Source organism: Oryctolagus cuniculus, chromosome 4, assembly GCF_051225735.1.
Source record: "Oryctolagus cuniculus isolate XC-2025 breed Fujian yellow rabbit chromosome 4, ASM5122573v1, whole genome shotgun sequence".
NCBI classification, from domain to species: Eukaryota; Metazoa; Chordata; class Mammalia; order Lagomorpha; family Leporidae; genus Oryctolagus; species Oryctolagus cuniculus.
The window spans coordinates 657,808-677,558 of record NC_142870.1 but is presented as its reverse complement, the minus strand read 5'-3'; the positions used below and the strand labels follow the sequence as shown (position 1 = coordinate 677,558).

The 19,751-nt window shown below is 57.5% G+C and overlaps 1 protein-coding gene across 5 annotated transcripts in view; it reads right to left on the bottom strand.

The window, feature by feature from the left end:
* Window positions 1–212: 212 nt before the first annotated feature.
* Window positions 213–19,751, bottom strand: part of LSS (lanosterol synthase) — a 28,925-nt gene continuing 9,386 nt past the window's right edge. For 2 of the 5 annotated variants that reach the window (XR_011387661.2, XR_016232190.1), the window contains 16 exons: window positions 19,190–19,325; window positions 18,686–18,794; window positions 18,247–18,365; window positions 17,058–17,155; window positions 16,525–16,552; window positions 14,032–14,088; window positions 13,437–13,508; window positions 12,405–12,455; window positions 11,709–11,858; window positions 11,104–11,200; window positions 10,288–10,393; window positions 5,493–5,558; window positions 4,522–5,028; window positions 3,756–3,926; window positions 2,589–2,667; window positions 213–2,070 (listed from right to left, as the gene is read on the bottom strand). Coding sequence is in view for 2 of the 5 variants with exons in the window: in XM_002716861.6 (XP_002716907.3) it covers window positions 1,939–2,070; window positions 2,589–2,667; window positions 3,756–3,926; window positions 4,522–4,602; window positions 5,493–5,558; window positions 10,288–10,393; window positions 11,104–11,200; window positions 11,709–11,858; window positions 12,405–12,455; window positions 13,437–13,508; window positions 14,032–14,088; window positions 16,525–16,552; window positions 17,058–17,155; window positions 18,247–18,365; window positions 18,686–18,794; window positions 19,190–19,325 (1,552 nt within the window). In the remaining 3 variants the exon portion in view is untranslated. The remainder of the gene's footprint in view (window positions 2,071–2,588; window positions 2,668–3,755; window positions 3,927–4,521; window positions 5,029–5,492; window positions 5,559–10,287; window positions 10,394–11,103; window positions 11,201–11,708; window positions 11,859–12,404; window positions 12,456–13,436; window positions 13,509–14,031; window positions 14,089–16,524; window positions 16,553–17,057; window positions 17,156–18,246; window positions 18,366–18,685; window positions 18,795–19,189; window positions 19,326–19,751) is intronic. The other 3 variants (XM_002716861.6, XM_089330441.1, XR_016232191.1) reach the window with 2 other exon arrangements.

Sequence of the window (19,751 nt, the reverse complement as noted above, 5' to 3'; positions counted from 1 at the left end):
TAAATGAAAGTTAAACCTGTGTAGCAATAATGGGTACGTTCCAGTAAGGAAAATGTTGAGTTAGCATCTCCAGCTGGAGGTCCCCTGAAGAGGCTCTGAAGCTCCCGTGATGAGGAACAAACAGCCCTACGGTGGCTCCAGAGGGAACGTCCAGAATATTCAACAACTGCTCCTGACAACCAAAAACAATGACCCCACTGACTCACTCAAGGTAGAGTTTGATTTTTAATCACATCGAGGCAAGCACTTTCCCCCAAAAAACTGAAGACGCATCCTGCTTGAGGAGGGGGTCTCCTGCGGACCCCATGCAGAAAAATCCATACAGAAGACAAAGAATGATACATTCTGCCCCAAGGACGGGACCCAACACTTCCAGTACGAAAGCAGATTACTTCTCAGCAAACTTGCATTCAGTACAGTGATCTGGTTAGGGCTGGGGGTTGCTGGGACAGCAGCACCGCAGGTTACAGACCCTGGCGGTCATTCTGTCCTGCGGCCACCCTAACTGGGAGCGCGTGTTTCAAAGGAATGAAAATAATGCCTGGTTGTAAAATGTTGGGCGAAGTGCCAACATCCGACAGGCACCTGCTGCACACCTGCCAGCACGCACAGCTTAGCCACGCCCTGTAGGGCTGCAGCAGGGAAGAGATGCCCTGGGAAGTGGGCAGGGGAGAAGCCAGCCAGTGGAGAGAACAGCTTGCACTATGGCCTGAGATAGGGGAGTCCTTGGGAGCCAGGCAGGACAGCCAGGTGGCCTGAAGCCTTGGCAGGAGCCCTGGACCCTGCACTGCAGTAGAGGGGAGGCCCTGCGGGGTTCTGGGCAGATCAGAGAGCAGCTCTCCATCTCTGACGGATCAGAGAGCACCCAGGCGTGGCCCTCCTGGCATATGGAGGAGGACAGCGGGGGCCACCACCCAGGAGGTAGCAGGGGTGCAGAGGAAGACCCAGGAGGCATCTGGTGGCCTGGGGTGAGTGAGGACAGGGCAGCTTTGCACTGTTGGGCCCGCATCTCATCTTAAAGCTCCTGTCAAGTCCTCCTGATGTCTGGGGGAACAGACGGATGAGGGCTCAGCAGTCCAGGGCAAAGCTAGGACTTGACTCGTCCATCCTGAGCCCTGCATCCCCACAGGCCACACCAACAGGGTCAGAGGCAGAAAGGAATTCAGAAGATCCCTGAAGGCACTCAGTGTGTTCTTACCTCAGCTTGGGGTACACACGGGCGTGAGGGCTGGCAGCTGCCTGGGGGTGGCCCAGGATTCACCTGGGGCTCAGGCATGCCACACCTGCCTTGGCACATGGCAGTGACCTCCTTCCCAGCCTACCCTCATCCCTTGTTAGGCCTGGCCTCCCTCATGTCTCTACAGACCTGGGGCTGGGATGCCTATGCTCCCCGAAGTAAACGAACCGCACGCAATCCCACCAACTCCACCAAGGGCGGGATCAGCTGCCAGGCTCGGCTCTCCACGGCACAGTTCTCAGGAGTACACTGACGTGCCACCATCACGAGGTCCCCATGTGTCCATCAGCATGGCAGACAGAAGCTGGGGGAGCAGCTGGGCCTGGGGAAGGAAGCCCTCAGGAGGCAGAGGTCCTCCTCCAGCTGGGGAGGCCCCAAGGCCGGAGCAACAGCGTGCACTGCACCTCCTCGGTGACCCGGCTCATCAGGTCCCTGTCCCCAGTCGAGCCTGATGAGCTGGGCTCACAGGCAGGCTCGTGCTGGGAAAGATCTCTTGTCTAAAGCTGCTGCTCCGCCCTCATCCTGGCCTTGGGCCTGGGCCCCAGCTCTCAACTGCAGCAGCTGAGAATGTGGGCTGGAGCAGAGTCAGGGTTACAGGGGGTTCCCACCACCCAGAAAAAACACTGTGGCCTCGCGTGGAACTTGTGTGATGATGCTGCCACCCACCGGCCCGCTGGCCACTGGTCCAAGAGGCCCTGCTCTCAAGGGCGCCCAGCAAGGGCTCTCTCAGGGTACAGGCGGGAGAAGCGGCCAAGGGTCCAGATGGGGAAGACGTTCCTGTAGCTTGTGTAGCTGATGGCACAGGACTTGTTGAAGACCCCAGAGATGTTCTCCTGATGGGACAGAACAGACACAAAAGCCTCAGCAGAGGGCAGAGGTCACACCCACACTGACAGCTGAGGGAGCAAAAGTCTGGGGAGGCTGCCGGCAGGCCGTCTGGTCAGTCCGCTCAGCCCCAGGCAGGGACCCACCCACCCCAGCTGATTCCTTATCCTACTGCAAACCCTCGCCCAGGTCAGCAGCCCCTCAGGACCATGTCAGCCTCTGCCACCCAGGATTCACCCAAGGGGAGAGAGGTCCCCACACGCACAAGCACAGCTGAGGCCCATGTAGTAGGAGCCCTGGCTCAACAGCACAGCCCCAGGGGTCTGCCCCACAGGGGCTCTCCTGCACCAGCGATCTGTGCCAACAGCAGCATCTGCTCAGGACTTGGGGGCCAACAACCACCCCAGCCCCACCACCCACACACTCCACTTGCTGGCAGTTCCTGCACCCCGCATCCTCAAAACACCCCAAGAGGTATGTGGGACAGGAAACATGAACACTGGCGCCTGAGCCCCTCGCGGCATACCTGCGGCCAGTCACCATTGGGGAGCTGTTTGTCAAGCAGGCACCTGACTCCTCTCTCCTGGGCTTCCAGGTCAGGATGCCTGGGGAAGAGCAGACAGGTGCATTGACATCTTCACCTTCATGTAGTCCAGTGCATGGACAAACCCTGGACGCTGCAGGGACGAGGGTGAGTCGAAGCCAACACACATACTTGCACGCAAGCATCCAGGCCTCATTTACACCTGTCCCACAGTCCTAGCACGGGGCGCTCCTGCTTCCTAAGCCTTGTGCCCAGCTGGCCGGCTACAGAGGTGCCCATGGAGGCCACCTGTAGTGGTGCACGTTTGCTGGAAAGGATGAGCCACCACCAGGGCCAAGCAAGGTCAGCTGTGGGTGCTGATAGGGCGAGGGCTCCTGCCTGTGCTCCCTTGGCACAGACCCTGGACTCCACTGTACCTGCTCACATCAACCAGGACTCACTTCAAGGGGGTTTTAGGAAGATTCTTCAAATGACCTAAAATCTACAGGCAGCACAGCCTGAGATACCATGAGCGTGTCTGAGCATGTGCCTGCGTGAGCACAGATCTGCATGTGCATCTGCCTGGGAGCGTGTCATTACGCGCATACACCTGCACAAGCTCACACCTGCCCATGCAATCTGCAGGTGCATACGTGTGTGTGCATTCACAGATCTGTGTGTGCACACGTGTGCACGTGCACAGACCTGCAGGTACATAGGCCTGTGTGTGCGTACCTGTGGCTCACACATGTGGCTCAGCACAGGCTGTGGACAGAGGGCCACAAAGCAGCTGCAGGGACCTGTGCTCTAACCGTGGAAGCAGCAGCCACGACTACCATGGTGGGAAGCAGCCTCCCCACCAGGTCCACCTCACTGTTTCTGTGGGCCCTGCCCCTTGCTCTGCCAATCCAGCTGTGTGCACACTAGCACTAGCAGGGGTCTACTTCAGACGCAGACCTCAGAGCAGGGCCCGCTTGCCGCATGGGCAGCCACTTTGCTCTGGGACCCTGGGACCAGGCTCCTGCAGGTGCCTCTACTGCCAGGCTGGGAGATGAGCAGAGGCAAGCCTAGGGCCCTTGTCTCCATGGCCCCCTACCCAGTGCAGACGCCTGCTCACGGTGTCCCTCCTCCACACAAGCCAAGGCCCAGGGCTGGGTCCTGCTGCCCTACCTGACGGCCATGAGCCCCATCAGGGCCCAGCATGTGTTGTGGATCTGGGACTGGGCACTTTGCACGTAACGCCGCTGTTCACAAGACTCAAAGTCTTCTCCCCAGCCTCCATCTGCCATCTGCCGGGACAGCAGGAAGTCACAGGCTCGGGAGACCTCCGCACAGGCAGTCCTGCAGAGACCACAGACACCAGGCTCCGTCACTTGGGGAAGGTCCTGGGCCCTCTTTCCTTATCCTGGCCTGCAGGGGGAGAGGCGCTGGGAAAGGAGCCATGCTCCCCTGCAAGTAAGGGCCACACCCCTGCTTAAACCCCTCAGGTCAGCCCTGCCGCTGTGAAGCGGGACAGGGACCGCTGCTGGGAAGAGCAGCTGCAGACAGCTCCACCCATGGCACAGGCTCAGTGACACTATGCCAGTGGTACTCGAAGAGAGTCCCCAGGTTGTACCCGACTGGGCATGGTGCACCCCCAAACACCCACACGGCAAGCAGAGCTGGGGGACGCGGCTGGAGGCAGGGCTGGGACCCATGGCCTCCTCCCTTCTCATAACTTGGCCCAGTGAGTGTCGTGGGCCCTTGCTGTCTCCTACGTGTGCAGGGAGGGGTGGGCGCTGTGAGGAGCCCCTGTGACAAGGCTCCTGAGAAACACCGAGACTGTCATACTTTCTAGAACACTGATCTCACCTCACTGTCACCAATATTAAAAACACCCCCAAAATGAAGCAGAGGAAACACCTCCCTCGCCACTGGGACGGGCAAGTGCACTCACCCATCTTGGTACCTCTGCCCCATGCAGGCGAAAGCTTCCAGGCCGAACCAGGTGCCGTAGGTGAAACAAACCCCCCAAGAGCTGAGAGACAGAGAAGAGAGCCTCAGCCCTGTGCCTCCCGCTCACCACGGCGAGCAGGACGACAGGCCCTCAGCTCGGCTCCAGCACCACGGGCAGGGCTGGGGCTATTTTTAAGAAAACGCTCAGAGGCGTCTCAGTGAGGCCCACCACCCAAGTGCCACGGTGTCAAGGTCACTCTCAGCTGCACCACCAGACACATGGGCACTGACCCAGACGGCAGGAAGCAGAGGGACTAAGCAGTCAGGCCACAGAGCCCTCACACACTCAGCCCGATGCGCTCACAACACTGTGAGCAGTCATCACCATGGAAAACCAGGCACTGGACAGAAGAGCAGGGCCCACCACAGCCACCGGCTGGCAGCTTACTCCCAGGTGTCGGCACGTGTGCTGCGTGGGGCATACTCCTCCTCCCTGGAGCCCTGTGAACTGTGTGTGAGATAAGAAACCACACACACACTCTGCACCTGTGCTGTGCGGGACATACACCCCCCCTCCCAGGAGCCCTGTGAACTGTGTGTGAGATAAGAAACCACACACACACATACACACACACACACACTGCACCTGTGCCGTGCGGGACATACATCCCCTCCCCGGAGCCCTGTAAACTGTGTGTGAGAGCAGAAACCACACACACACACACACATACACACACACACTCTGCACCTGTGCTGTGCGGGACATACACCCCCCCTCCCCGGAGCCCTGTGAACTGTGTGTGAGAGCAGAAACCACACACACACACACACACACACACACACACTGCACCTGTGCCGTGCGGGACATACATCCCCTCCCCGGAGCCCTGTGAACTGTGTGTGAGAGCAGAAACCACACACACACACACACACACATATACTCTGCACCTGTGCCGTGCAGGGCACACTCACCCCTCCCAGGAGCCATCAGGCCTCTGCTTCTGCTGGCAGAACTCCAGGCCTTGTTGCAGCGTCTCCCTGGAACACAGGCAGTTTGGCCAATGAACATCCCATCAAAGCCGAATTTCAGCTGTCCCAACTCCCTTAGAGAACAGGCAAAGCCACCCTGTTCAGACCACAGAAAGAGGGCTTATAAAGACGCAGCCACCGTACCCAGGAAGGGGAGTCCAAGATAGACATGCAAGAGCAGAAACAAAAACTTCAGGAAGAAGCCACCTTCGAAGCAACTGAAACAGGTCAACGCCACTGAAAGCAACGTCAGCAACACAGACTTGAGTAACAAAGGAACTAAATAAAAAAGAGAAGCATCAACTAGAGAGAAGACGGCAGGCTTGGAGGACAAAGACGACGCATCCTAAATCTAGCGGCTGCCTCTTAACCTCCATAACTGCATCCCCCCACGGGGCCGGACTGGTTTCCAACTCAGAGATTACAGCACGGCTCATGCTGGCACTTCTGGCACTTTCCTGAGACTCTAACCACCTGGCAGGCCCAGGGATAACCCATAAGGCACAGAATCCTGCCAAGAGCCATGTAAGCTTGGACGTGGATCCTCCCGGGGCCCTGCACTGCAGGGTAAGCCACTACCCGTGACACCAGCGTCCCATATGGACAACAGTTCATGTCCCAGCTGTTCCAATTCTGATCCAGCTCCCTGCTAATGGCCTGGGAAAAGCTGCAGAAGACGGCGCACGTGTTTAGGGCCCTTCCATGCACTTGGGAGACCGGGATTAAGCACCTGGCTTCTGCCTGGCCTAGCACTGGCTATTGCAGCCATCTGGGGAGTGAACCAGCAGATGGAACACCTCCCCTTCTCTCTCTGTAACTCTTTCAAACAAATAAGTAAAATCTTTTTTTTTTTTAAAAAAAGGAAGTGGATCCTCCCTTTGCTGACCCTCTGATGAGGCCACAGTCCTCAATGACCCTTCAACTCAGGTCCAGGGGAGCTGCAGAGCAGACAACTCCAACGGGCCCCACCCCACTCCCAAGCCAGAGACTGTGAAATGATGAATGTGCTATTCTCAGTTGCTGTTTGTGGCAATATTGTTACTCGGCATTACAAAAAGTAAAGCTATTAACAAACAATAGTAGCAATAAAGAGAGCTACCACTATGCACACGGTGGGAAACAAGAATAAGCAGGAAAACAATGCAATTCGTAAAAAAATTACCCAACATGTAAAATAAGTAGAGAAAATAATTTATCAAAGCTACCTCAAGAAATAGAGAACCTAGAGACTCCTAAAACTACTAAAACATGAGTATGAGTAAAAAATATAAATCTTCCTATAAACAAAACTCCAGGCTTAGGCGTTTCACAGGTAATCCTACTAAATTATCCAGACAGTGCATTCTAACTTACACCAATCCTTCCGGGAAACAGGCACAAGCGCCTAACACCTCAGCAGGGGCAGGGACACAGCTGCTACAACTCAACACTTGGCAGACAGGGGAAGAAACAACCCCATCAATCCGAAAGGGATGACCCCAAAACCTACATCAAATATCATTCTTGAAAAACAAAAGATTTATCATTTATTTGAAAGGCAGAATGACAGAGACAGAGATCTTCTATCCCCAAATGGCCACAATGGCCAGGGTTGGCTCGGGCTAAAGCCAGGAGCTCCATCTGGGTCTCCCACGTGGGTGTCAGGGAGGGGTCCAAGTAGTTGAGCCAACTCCACTGCCTCCCCAGGTGTATTAGCAGGGAGCTGATGAGAAACAGCAGCCAGGACTGGAAGTGGCACTCGGACGGGACGCCAGTGTCACAGGTGGTGGCTTAACCTGCTGAGCCACAAATCCGGCCCCCAGATATCATCCTTAATGGAGAGGGAGCAAAAAGTTCCCCCTTTAAAATCAAAATGCTACCAAGATGCTAGTATTCTTAACCACTTCCCCTCAGCAGGATAAGGGAGTGAGACAAGAAAAGAAAAAACTCAATTAGAAAAAAAAAAAACAGAAAACAAACCTGAGCCAGTGTTATGGCACTGAGGGTTAAGATGCCTGTACCGGAGCGCTGGTTTGCTGGCTGCTCTGCTCCAGATCCAGTGCCCTGCTAATCTGCATGGAAGGCGACGGATGATGGGCCAAGTGCTTAGGCCCCTGCCACCCATGTGGGAGACCAGGATGGGTTTCCTGGCTTTAGCCTGGCCCAGCCTAGGCCACTGCTGCCATTTGAGGAATGAACCAGTACATGGAAGGTCTCTCTCTTTTTCTTTGTGTGTGTGTGTGTGTGTATGTGTGTGATTCTGCCTATCAAATAAACAAATCTTTTTTTTAAAGAATTATTTTACTTATTTTGAAAGACAGAGGAGTTACAGAGAGAAGTAGAGCCAGAGAGAGAGAGGGAGAGAGGGAGAGACAGGGGTCTTCCATTCCAATGGGTCACTCCCCCAGATGACCACAATGGTCAGAACTAAGCTGATTCGAAGCCAGGAGCCAGGAACTTCTTCCTGGTCTCCCACGTGGGTGCAGGGGCCCAAGGACTTGGGCCATCTTCTACTGCTTTCCCAGGCCATAGCAGAGAGCTGGATTGGAAGAGGAGCAGCCAGGACACGAACCGGCGCCCAAATGGGATGCCAGCATTGCAGGCTGGGGTCTTAACCTGCTGCACCACAGTGCTCGCCCAACAAATCTTTTTTAAAAAATTTAATTAGAATAAAAAGTTACCCAGAGGGCCGGTGCCAAGGGATAGTAGTTTAAGTCTCCCACTGTGGCACTGGTATCCCATATGGGTACTGGTTCGAGCCCCAGCTGCCCCACTTCTGATCCAGCTCCCTGATAATGCACCTAGGAAAGCAGTGGAAGATGGTCCAAGTGCTTGGGCCCTGCACCCACATGAGAGACTTGGAAGAAGCCTCTGGTTCCTTGCTTCGGATCAGCCTAGCTCCAGCCTGGCCCAACTCCGGCTATTACAGCAATCTGGGGAGTGAACCAGCAGAAGGAAAATCTCTCCCCTTGTCTCTCTGTGTGTGTCTCTTCCCTCTTTCTCTGTAACTCTTTTCAAATAAATAAATTAAAAAAAAAAAAAAAGGAATAAATAGAGGCGTGACTCAATCCCAACTACTCAGATATGTGATGTGATGTCCCAAGTGGCAGCTTAACCTGCTGAATCACAACACGTGGCCTCAAAAATCATTTTTCACTGAGTGATATCTCAAAACCAACTATTGATCTGAAATCTATACTTAAATAGAAGACACCTGAAAATCATTTATTTAAGCCTCCAAGCTAGAAAAAAAAAGAAAGAAGAAATCAATGAAACAAAAATTAAAACACATTTCTAAAAAACAGTATAACTGTGTAGTGGCAAGACTCAAAGAGAAATGTGTGCCCTGTCAACGACGTGGAAGGGCAGCAAGCAATGAGGGTGGACGACTGCGCCAGTGCTCAGCAGCTTCTTGCCACTAGACATGGAGCAAAACCAAAAGGAAAAAAATCCCCCAAACGGAAATAAAAAGAAAAAGGAATAAAATATGTGAATCCTATAAGAAATGAAACCAAAATGAAAAGCATTCCCAAAGGGAGGGTTTGGTGCGGCAGTAAAGCCACTGCTTGGGACATAACGCCTGTGTCTGAGTGGCTGATGGCAGCCTCGGTTACTCGGCCTGTGATCCAACTTCCTGCTGCTGTGGAATCTTGGGATACATAGAGAGGAGGGGCAGTAACACACCTGGAGAGGAGGGGGGACAGTACACACCTGAGAGAGCAGGGGGGACAGTACACACCTGAGAGAGGAGGGGGGACAGTACACACCTGAGACAGGAGGGGCAGTAACACACCTGAGAGGAGGGGGGAAGTACACACCTGAGAGAGGAGGGGGGACAGTACACACCTGAGAGAGGAGGGGGGACAGTACACACCTGAGAGAGGAGGGGACAGTACACACCTGAGAGAGGAGGGGGGACAGTAACACCTGAGAGAGGAGGGGGGATAGTACACACCTGAGAGAGGAGGGGGGACAGTACACACCTGAGACAGGAGGGGGGACAGTACACACCTGAGAGAGGAGGGGGGACAGTACACACCTGAGAGAGGAGGGGGGACAGTACACACCTGAGAGAGGAGGGGGGACAGTAACACCTGAGAGAGGAGGGGGGACAGTAACACCTGAGAGAGGAGGGGGGACAGTACACACCTGAGAGAGCAGGGGGGACAGTACACACCTGAGAGAGGAGGGGGGACAGTACACACCTGAGACAGGAGGGGGGACAGTACACACCTGAGAGAGGGGGGACAGTACACACCTGAGAGAGGAGGGGGGACAGTACACACCTGAGAGAGGAGGGGGGACAGTAACACACCTGAGAGAGGAGGGGGGACAGGAACACACCTGAGAGAAGAGGACAGTAACACACCTGAGAGAGGAGGGACAGTCACACACCTGAGAGAGGAAGGGGGACAGTAACAGACTGAGAGACAGGACAGAGACCATGCCCGGTGTGGGCTCATTCAGTGTGGTCTTCTGATGCCATTCCCGCTGTGTCCACACCTCAGTGGTCTCTGCACCGTGTGCTGGACCCACACACTTGAGCACAGAGGACTTCCACAGGAAATGGCTCCACAACGACCACTTATGTGCGTGCAGGTCCTTCTCTCTGCCATGTTTGCAGCTGTGCTGTTGTGAGTCTCACCCACACCCCTGGTGTGCTCTAGGGCACAGGTGTGGACTCAGGCCGGAAGGTGTCCTGCACAGACCACGGGGTCTGCCGTGCTGGCGCCGCTGAGCCTGCAGCTGAGACCCTTACCTGATCTCCTGCGCCCTGTGGTCCGGGAACTGCGCGTGGAAGTGCCGCAGCGCCTGCATCACAGCCGAGGTGCACTCTACGTACGTGTAGTCGATCATGATGTCCCCTGGGAAGGCGAGGCAGAGCTGAGGCGCAGGAACCTCGTCCCAGCCCCCTGGGTCTGCACGGAGGCCACATCCCGGCAAACAAGAACGTTCGCCACTGTGTACAGCCTGCCCAGGACATCGTCCAGGCCACACAGCAAGGGCAGAGCAGCAGCTGCACGCGGCACCGCCCAGGGTGACGGGCACAATGACCCAGGGCAAGGACAGAGCAGAGCTGCACCTCATCCCGACAACCACACTGAACAGGTAGATGAATGAGACGGAGCAAGCCCAGGAAGCTGGGGCAAGAGGCTGGCCAGGAGGGAGAGCCTGCCCCAGCAGGCAGAAACACAGCAGCCCTGCAGACTTGCTCCACGGCCGTGGCACAGCGCCCAAGGGCCCCACCCAACACCTCCCTGAAGGCACTCAGGATACACAGCGTCCGCCACAGAACAGAACAAAGCTCCCGTGGATGGAGCAGGAGCCACCTAGCTGGGACCAGACAGCCAGCAGCAAATCCCATGTGACTCTTCCTCTGACCCCCAGGACAGAGACCCCCATTCGTCTGCATCACAGGGATCTCAGTCAATCTCAGGGTCCAAGAAGCCAGAACAGCCATGTTTAGGAAGAACTCGAGGCCCATCTGCCCAAGTGCGGGGTCCTCGTGGGCACAGCCCAGGGGAGGGAAGAACACGGGCCAGGTGTGAGCCCACATCACGGCTGATCCACTCACCAAAGACTTCTGAGGGGTTCAGCAGCTCCAGCAAGTGCCCCCCACGCTTGGTCTCGTAGGTGGCGAACCCTCCATCTGGGTTCCTCATATTCAACAGCTAAAACCAGAGAAAGGACATCCTGAGAAGCCGCTCCTTGGTCTGTGTTCAGCCATCCAGCTTGGGAGAAGTACCCCGGACCTGCAATCGATGGGGCAGGGCAGGGCAGGGCAGGGCAGGGCAGGGCCACGGCACAAGGAACCATGCTGGTAACAGGCCTCGGGTGCCCAACGGCAGCTGGAATCTCATCACTCAGCCCAAACTGTCCCCTAGGGTCGGACCCAACATGCACACGTATCTACTCATCAATCACTCATCCCTGCTGAACAACGCAGGAGCTCCCTGCACACTGTACACAGGCAGGTCCTGGAGCCTCCCTGACCCCGTGGCTGGCAGGCCAGGCACCGGCTTCTGCACTCAGGCCCTAGGCAAACAGTCCAGCTAAGGCCTCCCCTGGCTCAGCCAGAGGCTGCCGTAGCCCCCCTCCCCCACTGTTGCCTGCAGACAGTGCCCATGGGAAGCGGAGGGGAGCAGGCAGGTCTTACGCAGGACAGGGCCACAGCCTCACCACAGCCACAGCATCGCAGAGCCGCTCTCGGGGGACGTGCTCGGTGACAAAGGGACACGTCTCCTGTAGGAGCAGCACAGACTTCAAGGCCTCGGCTGTGCAGTCGGCAACGATCCAACCACAGTCCAGTGTGCTGAAGCAGAAGCCACCCTGCAGAGTACACGCTGTGACTGCTGGGCAGGGGGCACGTGTGTGCAGTCCTGAGGACCACTCACAACTGTGACACAGCCCTCAGTCCTGCAGAGCCGCCACTTAAGTGCAGGTGCAGCCTCAGCTCCAAATCAGGACATCCCAACCCACCATCAGCTTCCAGCACCGTGACCACTCCCCCCCCCCCCCCCGAAAGGCTACAGCTCCCACCTGAATGCTTTTAGACTGCACCACAGAATGGGCTGCGGCACACGTGGCTGTGTCCACACTTCATTCCACAGCCTGCACCTACCTGCCCCAACCCCAACCCCAGGGCCGGCTGTGACGTCTTCTCTTCCCTCCACTTTGCACTCGACACACTCTCGTCGTTTCAGCCCTTTACCCAGCATCTGCCTCCTGTGACTGTCCCGACTGCCCCGAGGCAGGGCCCGTCTGTGTGCAGGTCAAGCTGCCACAGATGAAGCAGACCCCCCAGCAGGCAGCTGGCTCAGGCATCAGCTCTAACACAGACGACTCAAGGACCCACACCGGGGCAGCTCACCGTACCTTGCTCATCTGGCGGTAGTACTTCTGGTAGTCGGGAGGGTTGTCTGGGATCTGGGCAGCACCAAGAGGCATGTGCAGAAGCAGAGATGTTGCTATTAGGGCTGCTCTGTCACTAAGATGGCACAGGCCATTCTGGGAAGTCTGTGCTACTGCCAGTCATGGCTACACACGCCCACGCCCCACTACAGACAGAAAACACACTTAGCCAGCAAGGACGGAAATCAGCCCAGACATGAGGAACCCGACCCCACACATTCCCCCGTAAGCGGAGTCCAGTCCCATGCTGGGCCTCGCTTACCCTAAATAACAGCTCACCCCGGCACCACAGACCCTCGGCCCTGTGTCTCCCAGCCACTAAGACAGGAAATGAGTCTGAGTGTGCATGGCACCCAGCCTGCCTCCTGAGTCCTCCTGTGCTCTCAGCACATTCGGGGAGGGCCAGGCGCAAGACCCACTGTGGGAGGTGGGAGGGCTGCAGCGCTGACACAGGCCCAGCCCCAGACGTGCACCCTGGCATGCAGACGCCCCTACAGAAGAGCATCCTGGCGAGCTCTTAAGGAAGGGATGGAGTGCAAGAGGAAGGCACTTCAGGCAAGGGGACACTGAGGGCAGAAGGGGGAGGCAGCCCCTGTGCCTGGGGTGGGGTGTGGGGGCTGGGTCAGAGGGCAGGGCACACCACAGGGGTGCATACAGAGGAGCAGGTGAGTGTGGAAACACTAAGAACAGGTTCTGACTGGGTGGCACCTCAGAGCCTGTAGGCAGGTGTCTGTCAGCGGGTATGAGGTGCCTTGGCCAGGCTGGGGCATTAGCAGGCTGCAGAGTGCAGGGACTCAGGCCTGACTGTGTGCATGGGCTCCAGTGTGAATAGACCACGGACACTGCTGCCTCTAGGGGGAACAGGGTGGCCGGAGGACAAATGGGCAGCGAGAACGGCAGCATGAGAAACAGCAGGGCAGGCAGAGGCCTGTGGGAGCCTTGCTCTGATGCCGACACCCTCCGATTCCGCCCTCAGAGCCCCAGGCAGAGCCTCACCTGGGAAAGCCTCAGGAACTCATGCGCCTTCTGCAGGCAGGACGCGAACTCAGGCCTGTGGTGTGCACCTGCCTGGAGACAGACAGCAGCACAGCTGAGCCAGTCCCACCCCGATGGAGCCAGAATCACACCCACAACTGTCTCTGGAATGTTCTAGTTTCCTGCTGCACTTACCTTTAAAAACAAGCCAAAGTCTGAGAAGCGAGTAAGACTGAATGACCAGAAGACACGACCACCACGGCAGCACACAGGCCCTGGGATGGTCCCCAAACCCCCTCACAATTCTATCACACACACACACTCCCACCAGCATAGCAATACTCGTTTCTCTATATGCCTGAAAGCATCCACAATAAGCCACTCAAAGTTTTAGGAATAGAGAGACCCCTGCTCACTCCCCCAGAACAGCCCTCCCCAGGCTCGGGCTCATCTCCCACACTACACCCCCCTACCTCCCACCGCCACCGCCGCCACTGCCACCACCCAATACTCAGCACCGCCAGGCAAGGCCAGCTCCTTCAAACACCAGGGGCTCAGGGCCCCAGGCTGGCATAAGCCTCAGGGTAGAAACCAGCTGGAGGGCAAAGCCACATACCTCCAGCATAGCTTGGATGGCAAATGATGTATCCCAGATCTGCGAGCCGTTGGTGCCCTGCACACCAAGGGGGAGCCGTTATAGCAGTGCTGCCACAGCAGCCCCAACCCCAACACCACCTGGGATCCAGACCCCATCTGATGCCTAACCCCAGGTTCTGAGACCTGGGCACCCATCACAGCTAACAAGGCCCAAGAGGAGCTAGAAGGGTCAGGAAGCCCCTAGCTAGGACTATAACCCTCAGGGCATTTCTAGGACTGAACGACACGGACCACCAAGCCCCCAACCCCTATAAAAGCAGTGTGCCCCAGCATGGGACAATCAGAAATGCCCCCCACTTCCAAGTATGCCTGGAGGTGGTGGGCCCCAGCTGAGATGCTGGCTAGGGCCGCGACAGGGCTGAGAAGGCCCCACCTCAAATCCCACCCCAGAAGCCTGGGTCACAGGTCAACACTTGCGTCTCAGCTGAGGAAGTAGGTAACCACCCCAGGGAGAGTGGGCCTAGGAGGCCGAGGCAAGCAAGGATGCACACTAGGGAAACATCCTCACCAAAACCCAAAGGGTCACACTCAGGGGCTGACCGCCAGTTCACGGGAGCTAAGGGCACGTGGTCAGCAGCCAGCAAGGTTCAGAACATGGAACCCATCAAGGACAAATGTCCAGGCAGAAGGGGACATGGAAGGCTGCTAGAGTCGACTCAGCTTCCAAGAAAACTAAACACATGAGGGCCTGGCTGGAGTCCTAATTCCACACACCAGCTGCAGGCTATGTTTGAATGTATTCAGAATCATTACCAACTTTATTGGGGGACAGGGGTTTGAAAACCCAGGAAGCAGCCCCTATTGGGGACAGGTGATGTGTGAGGGCACATCATGCTCCACTTTGCAGGTTCTGGAAACCTGTCACGGGGCTGGCACTATGGCATACGGGGTAAAGCCCCTGCCTTCAGCACCAGCATCCCATATGGGCACCAGTTCAAGTCCTAGCTGCTCCACTTCCAATCCAGCTCCCTGCTAACGCACCTGGGAAAGCAGCAGAGGATGGTCCAAGTGCTTGGGTCCCTGCACCCGTGTGGGAGACCCGGATGAAGTCCCTGGCTCCTAGTTCAGATTAGCCTAGCTCCAGCCATTACAGCTATTTGGAGAGTGAACCAGCAGATGGAAGACCTCTCTCTCTGTCTCTCCCTCTCTTTGTAATTCTGCCTTTTAAATAACTAAATAAATCTTTAAGAAAAAATTTAATTAAAAAAAGGAAACCTGTCACAAGAGGGTGACTGTATGGTCACCTTGGCCAGGGCTCAGTGACACCAATGTACACTGTGAGGTAGGCCATACCCCATCCAAGTGCGCATGTCCCACATGTGACCCAAGACACCCCTGGAGACCTCGCTTCCTCAGGTTCCTGATACACCCACGACATGCGCCCAGCCCCACGGACCACTCTGAATCTAGCACCCAAGCCCAAGGCCAACACAGGAATGCCTCAGCTATAGTTCCAGAACGCTGGAGTGAGCCACACCAATCCAACAGAGGAGCAGGGCATGTCCTGAGCACGTCACAGACCCGGGTGCAAGCTGTGAACCCCTCAACGCACTCCAGTCACAAGGGGTGGCTCTGTTGGCACCAATGCTAGGCCACGCACCAGGGACCAGTGAGTGCAGGACAAGGCCAGGGCCTCCTCTGCCCTTAATTCTCAATGCTACACTTTGTCGGTATGGAGCGTTAAAGACACCAGTGAGCATCAGCCTGGAAAGGCAGTGCCGAGCAGGACCACCAAGGGCTGTGCGTCTCTCACCCTGCCTGGCCTGCAAACCTGACCGCTTCGGGCGCCTCTGAAGCACCTGACAGAAGCCCTAGACCCCCACAGGGTGGTCACAGATCCTCTGCTCTTTCCCACCCGCCCTCTGTAGCCAAGGCCCCAGGCAGGACACTCTTGTTCATCTGCTTGGCACAGCCATAAACCAAAGCCACAGGCAGGACCGGAAAGACATCTATGACACGTGTACGGCCAAGTCCAGCAAACCCCACCCTCCTCTCCTCCCTGGGAGGTCGCATGCATCCTGGGCACCATGCTGTGCCCGGGGCTGGCTACACACTGCCCTCTAGTCTCCTCTCCTCCCCGTGGCTGCACAGGGTAACCCCAGAGTGCCCTGCTGGAATAGCCTCCTAATGTCCGCTCAGAGGAGTGGCCCCCGTCACTGTTCCCTCCAGAAGATGAGAGCTGTGCTCTGGATCTGACGAAGGGGCCAAGAGCAAACAGGAAGCCATGGATGGACCCTGGCAGCACGTCGTACTGGCAGAGCCCAACAGTGCGAAGGGCAAGTCTAGAGCCTCACGCTGGCATAAGGGACTGCAGACAACTTGTCCAGCTGTGCACTGCTGAACTCCGAGCAAGGAGGAGTTAGTTGTGAATCCAACCAACACAGAAGGATAAGAAAGAAAGGGGAGAAAGAGTTTGCAAAGGAACACGGCAGCCAGGTCCTGCAGCCCTCACCTGCATTTTCATGCCATCCAGGCCTAGCCTGCAAGGACAAAAAGGATCAAATCAGGGACAAGGACAAAGAGCTCAAGGCCCAGCAGGCTGGGTTGTCCAGGGTGCTGCCCAGACAGGGGCTCCCCAGCCTGAATCACGCACGGGAATCCAACAGCAGCTCCCCGAGAAGGGATAAGACCTAGCCAAGGGTACCAGAGGCTCCCCCACTGTGCCGTGCCCAGTGTGAGAAGGGAGGGGCCTCCAAAGCACAGGCTTCCTGCTGTGGGCCCCTCTCAGGGGATCCCAGAGCTGACAAGCTCTCCTGTCCGTGGGCCTTTCTCACACCAAGCTGAACCTGCCCTACCCTCTCTTCCCAGAACCACCCAAAGGTCCCGCCAGGTGGCAGGTCTATCCATTCAAAGACAACCCTTGCCAGCTTCCACAACCCTGAACATTCTTCCTGGCTCCTGAAGTCATTCCCAGATGCCACAGCAGCCTGGTACCCCTCTCCAGCATCAGGCCTGTGTCTGCAGTCAGCACCCAGCCACACTCACCAGAGGTAATCCGGGATCCTGGACACGTGCTCCTGGAAAGCAGGGGAGGCCGGCCCATCCACAAACCAGCGCACGAGCATGTTGATGGTCTTTGAGATCTGCAGGAGACAGCCCTGTCAGGGCTCTGCTCCAGCAGGTGCAGTCAAGCCCGAGTGTCTGCACAGCCTCGCCCACTGCCAACCCAGAGCACCGTGTAAGCACCTGCACAGGACAGGTCCCCAGGACACAGTCAGACAGAAGTCAGCGTGATCAAGTCACACCAGCTTAGGATATGAAGGGCTGAGGGGGGACAGAACACCGCCGTGGGGAAAAGGAAGAGGACTTCTGAGCAGGTGTGTCAAGTGAGTGTGCAGTCTGCCCTGGGGATGACTTGGAGAACACAGACAGGCTCTGAGGGGCCAGGAGAGGTGTGGGGACAAGACAGAGCACCAGGGACCACGGTTTCCCTTGTCCCCAGCACAGGGTGTTCCGGAGGCCCGAGGCGTTCACAACGCAAGTCCCAATCATATCTGCATTTCTGCAGAACTACAACACTGCTGCCAGGAAAACAGGGATCCCATTGTGGGGCCAACGAGGACTTCGACTCACCGAGGTCATGTGAGGCCCAGAAAATCCTGGGTGTGGTGCCCTAGGCATGATCCACTGGCTCAGTGCCAGCTGGGTTTACCCAGAGCCCCTGCGCTCTACAGCATGGCGGCCGTAACAGCCCTGCCTACTGTCATTCCCTAGCTTCAAGCCAGCTTCCTTAGTGCTTCCCCACCAGCCTCACCTGCTCTGGCATGTGCCCTGACTACTAGCCATGTGCCCCAGAAGGTCCCTGGGAGTGTCCACACCTGGCCTTTGCCAGACCCCGTGGCCCCAGGAGGCAAAGCCAGATCAGGAGTCGAGAGCTCCATGTCCACAGCCAGGCAGCAAAGACTGGTAAGGACACGAGGGTCCTGCCAACTCTTCCCCTGGGCACCTCTGAACCCCTAAGTGCAGATGGCGGGGATCAGGAGGTGAGTGAACAGACACCAGGAGCAGCCTTAGCACCCAGCGTGCAGAGCCAGAGAGGAGGCAGAGGCAGGGACAAGAGGAGCCCCAGACACAGGAGCAAGGACGGGCGTGCTCCACAGCTGCAGGGAGGCAGGTCGCTGGGCTGCGGTCCCAGTTCCCTTGCCCAGAGGCTGCACGGGGAGGGGCCACTGACCGGGCCAATGCTGATGCCCTTGGTGAAGCGGTCGTCAGCATCGATGTGCGCGTACAGCTTGCGAACGGCTCTCTGCCGCAGGCTGGTGCTGTGGTAGCTCTCGTACAGGTTGAGGACGGCTGCAAGGGGCGGGGCCGTTGGTGAGTGCCGGACACTGAGACGTCGGCCTCAGCCTGGCAGTACAGTGTCTGGGCCGCTGCTTCCCTCCTCCCGCCCCCTCACCCCACCTGCCACGCTCCCCTTCACTGACCTCCTACCCCACCCCACCCCACCCCCCGGCACCTGCTTCAGAGGGTGGCAAGGCTGAATCTACCCAGCTTTCCCCCACACAAGGCTGCTCACTGCTAACCATGGAGTAAAGGAATGAAAAAGTGACTATGGGAGTGGATGAGTGAGACCTCGTCCCCCCCGCCCAGACCAATCCCATGGGAGTGCCCACCGTATACCACGTGCAGCAGCCAGCTATGCGGTGTGTACAGGTCATCAGGCGCCACGTTGTTCCTCTGTGCTGGCCAGTTGATGCTGGCATAATCCTCCACATAGAGCTCCTGGGGGTGTGTAGCGCAGGGTTCGCTGGCGGAAGCCCCCAGCTGCCAGCCCTCAGGGCCCAGGGGACCCCCGCAGGGTATGAATGCTTGGGCGGCTCTGAGGAAGAGCCCCAGCTGCGAGCTGTGCGTCTGCTCCCTCCCCCTTCCCAAGGACACAGCCCAGTAAACATGCCACAGCCAAAGCGGCCCCAGCTCAGGCTCACATCCAGGGACGCCAGGACTCTCCCTAGGGCTGGAGCACAAAGACCATGGGCGAGGGCTGCAGGAAGGCAGACGGAGTCTCTGCTCTGACCACAGGGGCTCTTGGCGTCACAGGGTCCCCAGGTAGAGCAGGCCCCAGCCCTGCAGGCTGTGCGTGGTCTCCCCTGGTCAGGCCCCGTGGGGCGGGGGTTCACCTGGCGGAGGCTCTGGATCAGCGGGTCCTCGGAGGCGCTCAGCCGGGTGGCGTAGCAGTAACTCATGGGCAGGTAGACCTGCCGGCAGTGGCACCAGAGTGTGGAGGGGTGTGCGGGCACCCAGTCAGGAAACAGCCTGGGGGACGGCACGTGTCAGCAGGAGGCCCAGGACAGCATGGAGGTCTGGGCCTTTCTTTTTTTTTCTTTTTTTTTTTTTTTGACAGGCAGAGTGGACAGTGAGAGAGAGAGAGAGAGAGAAAGATCTTCCTTTGCCGTTGGTTCACCCTCCAATGGCTGCCGCGGCCGGCGCGCTGCGGCCGGCGCACCGCGCTGATCCGATGGCAGGAGCCAGGAGCCAGGTGCTTTTCCTGGTCTCCCATGGGGTGCAGGGCCCAAGCACCTGGGCCATCCTCCACTGCACTCCAGGCCACAGCAGAGAGCTGGCCTGGAAGAGGGGCAACCGGGACAGAATCCGGCGCCCCGACCGGGACTAGAACCCGGTGTGCCGGCGCCGCAAGGTGGAGGATTAGCCTAGTGAGCCGCGGCGCCGGCCTAGTCTGGG